We start from the raw sequence: 9,342 nt of genomic DNA on the forward strand, positions 1-9,342 counted from the left end.
CCGTGCCTCGGGCTTATTTTCGTCTCTTTTAGCAATCCTTCATCAGAGGCCTTTTGATGGACACATTTCATTGGGAGAGCATCATTACATACCGCCTTTACACGCAGCTGTTGTTCTATCTTTTCATCGCGCTCTCGTCGACGCAACGATAGATATTGACCCACAGATGGAGGCGGTTATAGGTACACGGGACGTGGCAAGGTCGATATACTGGTTTGGGTGGCGCCGATTCGATTAGCATGACTTCAGGGAGAAATTGGAATGAAATAATGATGAGAAAAATTGTTAGATTACAGAACAGAATGCCAGCGCCTGGCAGATGGGTGAAAGCTGCTAAATCATGATAATCTACTATATAAATAATTGCTGGAGTATGCTGATCAAGAAGTGTTATCACTTCAATTCAATTAGACCGTTTTAGCTGCGTTATTCACCGTTTTCCCGTCCGCGCTCAGGCGTTCGTCCGGTGACATTCAACTGAGCGTGGGTGAGAGTGGCCCGGTAAACAGGGGGCTCCGCCGACCTGCCGCCGGCGCGGGCACCCATCCAGACTGGGCGGCCGGTGACGTCACGGCGCTATTTTCAGAGCTCTGGAGCGACCGGAGCTGGGACAGGCTGGGGATCTCTGACCTGACCTGACACGGGCTCCTCTCTGAGGTCAGTGAGGGTCAGGCTGGGACACAGCGGGTCCACACGGATCACAGCCGTGGAGGTGGCCGACCGGTCAGTCGATCGCTCCGCTCCGGGAAGATCTGGAGTCTGACCCTGCACCGCCTCCGCCGCCGTCCTGGCGGGGCGGCCGCCAAGGAAAGCAGGTGCGGTGCCAACGGTGACGGGCGGCGGCTCCAGCGCTGCCCGCGCGTCCAGCCGGCCGCGTCCAGTGAGGCGGGAGCCGTGGGACGCGGAGACCTGTGAACTGGAGTGGGAACGGCAGCGGTCCTCGGAGCGCAGTGAGGACTGAGAGGACTGGGAGGACTGAGAGGAGTGCGAGCAGTGGGTGCCGAGACGGTCCGAGGGTGACGAGCAGGGACCGAAGCGGAGCCGAAATGTATGTACGCCCCAGCGCTGGCCTCTAGCAGGAGGCCGGAGCAGCGCTAACGTTTTGGTCGCCGGCAGCGGCTGTGTGCGCGCCGGCCGCCAAACGCCCAGCTTCTATAACACTCGCCGCTCCTTCCCAACGCCTGTAAGCAGCAATTTTGCTCCCGGTGTGCCACTTTTGACTATCGTATTTAGGGATATTAGACGAGTAGAAGTGTGAGACACAGCTTGGTGCTTTTAGTGAACAGGTGAACAATTCATCTTTTTGAAATACACATTAGTGCTTGCGGATGACTGCGCATGTGTTGTTTCAGGTTTTTCTTAGGACGGATACTTGGCTCTACATAACCGGAATACATACAATGATACACGGTAGTGCAATAACATTGTTTTCACCCCGGTCATTGTTTGGACCGTTTGGCAGTTGACAGAAATGAGTGGCTACATGATCGTCTATTTCATTTGTGTTAGTTTCTCTTTGTCATTCTCACCATAGACACTTCAACAACAAACAAGGGTAGGACAAAAGCACAAGCTATAAAAGGTTTCAAATTTTGTGCTGCGTGCTGTCAGAACGACGACTACATAGCTTTTTAAGGAGCAGATTATAAAGCCACATGACCAAGCGCTTCCCGTCCAGCAATGTCCAGCTCCAGTCCAGTCCAGCTCCTACTCTTTACAGAAGCGCATGCAGGACATTCAGACTACTCCGTGTTGAATGTAAGTATGTACCTATCTACTATCCGGATACGTCATATGTGAATGTGTGTATGCAAGACCGTGCGCGGGTGGAACCGGGACGGATCGGGACGGACCGTTTTCGTCTCGGCCATTAGCTGCTGGCTGTCAATCAGGGGAAATAAGACCTGGATGGCTTACTCAATGACTGAATGAATGAGCATACGACGGGCGTTCGGTATCAACAAACCAACACAGCGACATCGGACCTATTACCGATGATATGACATACTAGAAGTTATCCAAAAGAATGAAAACGATATATCATTAATTTGCGTTTTTATCGGAACTATGTGTTTGAAAGTGCACCACTTTATTCAATACAAATTTATCACCATTTCAAGTTCACCATCAAGCCAAAATCTTTATGGATCGATTTTGAATAGCATTTAACTACGTGATCATACCACTAACTGAACTATAAAAAACTTCATGAATGAGAGGAAGCATATTCTCGTCTTTCCGCCTACACCAGCGAGCCACGAACCCCATGACACCGCTGGGATACGTCACTCCTCCCCACTCTCCCACGCTCTCCCCGGCACGCCCACCCTCTCTCCGGCGACTCAGTTGCTTGGAGCGGAGCCAGCCGCCTCTGCATCCTCGAGCTCGGGCGGGTGAACTGAACACACGCGCCGGCGGTGCACCAGCGAACCCGATATCATTGAAGTGACCGCAGTCAAAGGCTGTACCACGCGGCTCCCAAACGCACAAAACCGCTTCAATTTGCCGCGAGCGGCAGCTGGTATCATGTGACACAAGGACACCGTTGCACTTTGTGCGCTGCCTACTCAGAAACCTTCATTTACCATCTCATAATTGATTTTGGTCGCTTCGCTTTGTTTAAAGGAAAAGGGCCACCTTCGTGAAATATGAAGATATCGTTGTTTTTCATTTTGACATTATTATTTTTCATTTTCTTTTTAAAACTGGTGCCAGAAGTGCACAATTCGCGAAAAAGTATTTAAAACTATTTAACATATTGGTACTATGTTGATACTCTCTACGGCACCTACTGTATGATGGCATAGCGATGACGTCACACTCAAGCCAATCAGCGTTCAGAAGACAGACTCGTCGGATTGTGTCAGATAAGCTGATTGGTTAAAGCTGAGCTGGTTGGAGCTGATTGGTAAAAAACCAAAGCCTCGCCGCGGGTGGCTGTATTGTCGGATAAGAACGCATTCCTGGGATAAGGACGCATTCCTGGCGTATTTTCTTTTAAAATTGCCGATAACTACGAATGGAGGCCGAAATCGGCCGTAAGGAGGTAGACAGCCAGGTTTTCGGACACGAGCTACAAGATGGCTATCTCAGTTTCAATCCCCATGTTAAAGGTGGCCCTTTTCCTTTAAAATAGAAAAATATCAGGTAGTTATTGCCTATTATATATTCTACTACAGGATAGCAACAAAGTTCAGCACTCAGCAGTGATTACAACTTTCGCGGTCTGGTGACCGAAGCCTGCCGTCGTCGGGCCTTGTAATTCGACTAACCCCTCCTCCCTTCCTTCTCTCCCTCTATGAGCACAGCGACCGTTTCGGGTAGGAGAGGAGTTGAGGTCACAGCCAAATCGGAACTATATCTAAATTTATTTCAGTCACAATCAATCAATCAGACCGCTCACCTACCGCCGGTCTATACATCAACTCTCTCTCTCTCTCTCTCTCCTCTCTCTCTCTCTCTCCTCTCTCTCTCCTCTCTCTCTCCTCTCTCTCTCTCGTCCTCCTCTCTCTCTCTCTCTCTCTCTCCTCTCCTCTCTCCTCTCTCTCTCTCTCTCTCTCTCTCTCTCGCCTCCTCTCTCTCTCCTCTCTCTCCTCTCTCGCTCCTCTCTCCTCTCTCCTCTCCTCCTCTCTCTCTCCCTCTCTCCTCTCTCTCTCTCTCCTCTCTCTCTCTCTCTCTCTCTCTCTCCCTGCGTAAGTCGATAAAATTTATTTATTCATAGTTAATTTTACTGATAGTTACGAGTATAGCGCTGACATCCACTCAGTAGTCTACCCAACTCCCAACAATGCGTCACAGACGGCTGCCGGTCGACCTGCCCCCACCCCTTTCCTCCTGTCTGGACTGTGTTCCGCCCAGGCTCCGGGAAGCACTGATGAGCCTGTGTGTCGCTCCGTCTGACCCGCCGTCTGCGACAGGTCTTCGGTGAACCGGCCGCCGTCGGGCCCGCCCGGCGAGAAGGTGCACTTCGTCCGGTTCGAGATCAGCTCCGAGGAGGAGAGCGGGGAGGAGAGTGAGAAGGAGGAGGAGAGTGAGGAGGAGCCCCCTCCGCCCCCGCCGCCGCCGGCCGCCCCCCGCCCAACCCCCGGCCGTCCAGCCATGCCCGTCGAGGCCGATCCGGTGCCCTGGCGCAAGCCCAAGCTGAAAAAGGTGGAGCGCAAGGGGTCGGTGACGCAGGCGCCGCCGTCCGAGCCGCCGGCGCGGCCGCCCTGGGCCGATGACGCCAAGCGCCGGCTGGGCGATGTGCCGGTGACGCCCCAGAAGCCGGCGGCCAACAGCAGGTCAGTGACGTCATCACGTAAACAGCCGCCAAACGCCACAGACGCGCAGCTCTAAGGGCTGCTGCAGGGGAGGATTTGAGTTTGGACATGCCTAGTAGTGATCGGGTCGGCGAGGTCCGGATACTTGTTTTCTAGTTTCAGCAATGATTTAGGCTCCTTCACTGAGCACCTAAGATCCGGCCTCACCAGAGTAAAAGGGGAACTTGAGTCAGCCGATAATGATAAACACCACAGCTGTTTCACGTCTTTCAAAGAGCCTTATTTACACGATACTAAATACGTGTCATTCGCACGTCATATTCTCGCTTTGTTTTACGCCGCTCTCGAGTCACATTTTCACGAGCTGTTACACCTCGTTCTCACGCCGTTCCATATCCTTCTCACCGGCGAGAGCAGCGCCAAGCCGCAGTGGGCTTCGAAGCCGGTCGACGTCGACAAGCTGGAGGAACTGGAGCGGAAGCACCAGGAGAGGATACCGGCCACACCCGCCCAGCCCGAGTGGACCGTGAAAAAGATGGACGCCACCAAATTGGGCCGCCTCGAGCGGCAGAACCGGCTGGACAAGATGGCGAGCTTCGACAAATCGGCACCCGACTGGGCAGATAAACGAAAATCACTCGGTCAGTGAGGGATAGAGAGGGGGATGGGGATAGGGGAGAGGGATGGAGAGAGGAGATGAGCCGGAGGAGAGGGAACATAGGAGCCAGCAAGAAAGAAAAACGGTAGATGATCGGTCATAAAATAAAGGGAATGAAATCATCATCCATGTGTCGTAACGACATGAGTGGATACCGAAAAGTTCAGGTATTCGCTGTTATACCTAATAGCTGGGCTACTAAATATTAAGTATTTTACCGAATAGCTGGACTACTGAAAGCCCAGCTATTCGATTTGTAAATGACGTCCGTTTATTTTCGTATGTTTCGAGTTTCGAGGCTTCGCTTGCTTCAGAATGTTAGATGATCTGATTACTGTCAGCTATCGTACATATATGCGAGTTGAGATTGCTTTAGGAAAGGTCTGTCACTTTCCTAATCTACTTACTAACATCTCCAGACTTCAGCAAGCTGCAGGAACTGGAAGCGAAGGCGAAGGCCGAGCAGGCTGCGGAACAGAAGCCGGCGCCATGGACAGAAACGGTCCAGCTGGTGCCGCCCCCGCCCCCGCCCCCGCCCCCGCCCCCGCCGCCGCCACCGGCAGGGGCTCCGCCGCCCCCGCCGCCTCTACCAGGTGAGGGTCAACGCTCCAAGTGATAGTAGTTCGATTGCAGTGATGCATTAGAGTTTGACAAAACATGCATAATAATGCATAATATTCAAGAGCCTGATAAGGTATAGACCATATTTTAGAATAAAACATGTCGTTGGACTCGATCTATATGCAAATAATGGACACATCAACGGTGTCTGCGAGTCTCGATTAGGGCGACAATGCTTAGGTCGTCTGTCAACTTTCCTGGTCCAATTTATCTCTAACCTCGGCTGTCAGCTCGCCCGTCACCTAATTTGTCTCTCCCGCAGGCAAGCAGCCGATGACTGCCGCTCAGAAGGAGCGCCTGGAGAAGCTGAAGAAGACGCCACGCCGCCGACCCGACTGGAGCACCATGATGAAGGAAATTAGCCAGCCGAAATCCCTGAAGAAAGTCCAGTGTAACGATCGCAGCGCTCCAATCGTCAAAAACCTCAAACGGAAAGATAACGAGGTGAGCAAATAGGAACAGGATTTTGACGACAGATATGTGCTGATGGATATCAAATGTTGAACTGGAAAATGTTGAACTTGGTCGTCAAATGAGAGCTTTTGATGTGTTATATATGGTATGGTAATCAATTTAAACGGTATACAGAGCAGTGATACTGTTGTGTTGTAGCTGCGTAATGTAATGGTATCTCCTCCAGCTCCGTGATGCGTGTCTGTCTTTCCATTTCAGTTCGTATTTGAATCAGAAAAGGAAGCATCAGCAACGGCAAAGCTGCTTAGTGAGATTAGACAGGGCGTCAAATTGAAAAAGGTGAAGACCAAGGATCGGAGCAAGCCAATGCTAGAAGGTAGGAGGCTTCAGATAGCATTAGGATAAAATAAAGCTGATTTTCTGACGCCGCTATGAAAGGTTTATGAACATTGCGAGTAAATTTGGACAAGTTGAACTCAATTATTGCACTCACTGTAAAGCTGCGACACCTGCCGTGATGTACAGTTGTGTGATACACCACCAGTCCACCACTCAGCTAAATTGAAATGCCCCACCAGCTAATACCGCCGTCCGTCCTCGCTGCAGGACTGCGGAAGCTGCGCCGACAGAAGACGTCCGAGGCGTTCCTGAACCTGCCGCCCGAGGAGCTGATTGACTCGGAGCCCGAGGAACTGGACGATATCGATAAGGTGATGTCGCCCACTCACCGCTGTGGTACTTCGGAAACCAGCCGATGTGCCTTACTTTATGTTCCCATGTTTATCGCTGTTACGTCATTCTAGAATGAGGAAATGAGAGAACGATAGTGTTTATTGATTGAAGTCTTAAGATTTATAAGTCAGTTACGTCTACCATATATGTATTTCAAGAATCATCTGTGTTTCAAGCTTGTATTATTAAATAAAGTGACTTATCTATGAACGACAAAATAATGTTTATGTTAATAATAAAGTAACGACTCTCCGGCTCTCGCTAAGCATTAGCTTACAGGCCAGCCCTCCAGAAGGAAGCGGACTGCTATTTGATACCGTCAAGAAGCTTAGTGGGTCCTCCTGCTGTTTTTTCTTCTGAATGTCTTATTCTGTTTTTTTTTGCTGCCGTCGCTATGTGCACACAGAAAAATATTGACACCGTTAGCGGTGTAATTGCACAGTACATATCTGAGCACTTGAGGAAAGTTAATTTAGTCCCTTCCCCGCCTAAATTACTCGCGCTTCTAAATGAACACCAGGAAGAAGGTAATAGAACACTGTTAGGAGGGTTGGGTGTTTTACTACATGTAGCAAAACACCCAACCCTCCTAACAGTGTTCTATTACCTTCTTCCTGGTGTTCATTTAGAAGCGCGAGTAATTTAAGCGGGGAAGGGACTAAATTAACTTTCCTGAAGTGCTCAGATATGTACTGTGCAATTACACCGCTAACGGTGTTAATATTTTTCTGTGTGTGGCTTGCCCACTTTATATCTATTGTTTTTAAAACACGTTCTATAAATTGTAATTTAGAGTGACGTATCACTGAACTTTTCTGGCGTTCAGGTGCGAGACGACCTCCAGTCGACCCGGCAGCTGCTCGGCGAGGAGGTCAAGAACCGCGAGCGGCTCGTCAAGGAGAACAAGCACATGAAGAACGAGCTGAAGCGGATGCAGGACGAGCTGGACAAGCTGCGCGGCACGGCACAGCCGGACGCCGCTGCCGCGGAGACGGTGCCACCGCCGCAGACAGCCCAGGTTAGAAGTCTATACGAGTACTTAATAGGCCGCCGCTATTCCATTGCAACCTGCATAATATCGTCAGTCGTATTATTCAGTTTGAGACCCACTTGAAAATGGCAGTGTGGTGTTTGTCAAGTTTTTTTTAATTTACACGTATACTGCGATATTGAAGAAAGCGACTGATATGAACGACGGTGGTGTAATAATAATTCGAATCACAATTTATTGCGTGAATGAATCAGCCATTTAGCTCGTATCATCATAACACCGACAGCCTTGACTCTGCTTTCATCACTTCATGGCTAACAGCCTACCTTTTCCCGTCAGGACGTGGCGGCTGACGCGGCGGGGGCGGGGGCGGGGGCGGGGGCGGCTGAGGTGAGCGCCGTCCGGGAGGAGTTGGAGGCGGCTCGGCTGGCGGAGGCTCTGTGGGCGGAACGGGCGCGCACCGCCGAGCAGGAGCTGGCCGCCCTGAGAGCCCGTCTGCAGGACGAGGGTCTGCTCAACGGGCCGCCGGAGCCGGAGGAGACCAAACCAGCCGAGTGGGAGAACGAGCAGGTGGTGGTCAAGAGCAAGACCAAGGACAAACTCTCCAAGACCGCCTCCAAGGCCAAGGTCAACAAGAGCGGAGGCGATGGCAAAGAGGCAGAGGAAGCAAAAGAAGGGAAGGATGGCAAGGAAAGCAAAGAGGGCAAAGAGGAGAAGGACGATAAGAAACCGAAGCTGCAGAAGGAGATGAGCAAGCCGTCTGAGGATATTGAGGAATCGTCTGAGGAGGAGCTGTCCTCGGACGACGAGCCGGACAGCGAGGAGGAGACGTCGCGAGCTCGACCAGGACAGAAAAAAGAAAATGAGGGACCTGAAAATGTGCAAGAGCAAGGTGTGGCACATCAACACTAAGGAGAAGCACGCCAAAGATGAGAGGATACAGCTGAAGAACCGCATCAAGTCTCTGAACCAGAGCCTGAAGGACGAGAACCGCAAGTACAAGGAGCTGCAGCGCGAGGTCCGTAAGCTGGGCGCCATGATGAAGGGCAGCGACGAGGAGAACTCGGAGGACGAGGAGGAGGACGAGGAGCCGAGCGAGGAGGAGGAGGAGAGCGAGGAGTCCTCCAGCGAGGAGTCCGACACCGAGTCAGATGAGGAGTCCTCGGACGACTCGGAGACGGACGACGAGTCTCTACCACTGGAGCGTGTGCAAAAGATGCAGGAGCGATCCAAGCGCCATGAAAATAACGAAAAGGCCATCAAGAAGGGCAACTACATGCTGAAAACGACTGCTGAGCGGCTGTTCGACAAGCTCAGAAATGAAAAGGAGAAATATAGAGCGTTGGAGAGAGAACTCAACGAGCTTGTCAACGAACTCGGATAGCGTGAGAGGCGGCCTCTGCTCGCATGTGATGAATGGTGTTTGTCACGATAGATATTGGTTGTTGGAAACCACTGATAGATAGGTTTGCTTTAGACCAACACGCAGGCACCTTAACTTGGAACAGAGCGGTCTTACGTGATTGCATATATTTGTACATGCAATGCTTGCAATTTAATTTGCATAGTCCGTTGACGATATTGGGGAAAGGTTACGTCGATGCTTTTGCATAACCGAGCTTTTTTGACGCCTTCGATGCTTTTATGCTGAGGGTGCCTGAGCTATC

The 9,342-nt window shown here is 51.2% G+C and overlaps 1 protein-coding gene across 2 annotated transcripts; it reads left to right on the forward strand.

Moving 5' to 3' along the window:
• Positions 1 to 719: 719 nt before the first annotated feature.
• LOC122381532 (protein piccolo-like) lies at positions 720 to 8,732 on the forward strand. Of its 2 annotated transcripts, none has more exons than XM_043365807.1 (9): positions 720 to 1,048; positions 3,918 to 4,280; positions 4,677 to 4,900; positions 5,337 to 5,510; positions 5,801 to 5,982; positions 6,211 to 6,328; positions 6,559 to 6,662; positions 7,511 to 7,702; positions 8,015 to 8,732. In XM_043365807.1, coding segments are annotated over exons 1-9 (1,932 nt in total). In that variant the 5' UTR covers positions 720 to 1,046; the 3' UTR covers positions 8,588 to 8,732. The 2 variants fall into 2 exon arrangements, with proteins under 2 accessions (XP_043221742.1, XP_043221743.1); XM_043365808.1 differs by having other exon boundaries at positions 722 to 1,183.
• The last annotated feature ends 610 nt before the right edge of the window (positions 8,733 to 9,342 follow it).

The sequence above is a fragment of the Amphibalanus amphitrite genome, unplaced genomic scaffold (genome assembly GCF_019059575.1).
Source record: "Amphibalanus amphitrite isolate SeventyFive unplaced genomic scaffold, NRLGWU_Aamphi_draft 000121F_arrow, whole genome shotgun sequence".
Lineage (NCBI taxonomy): Eukaryota > Metazoa > Arthropoda > Thecostraca > Balanomorpha > Balanidae > Amphibalanus > Amphibalanus amphitrite.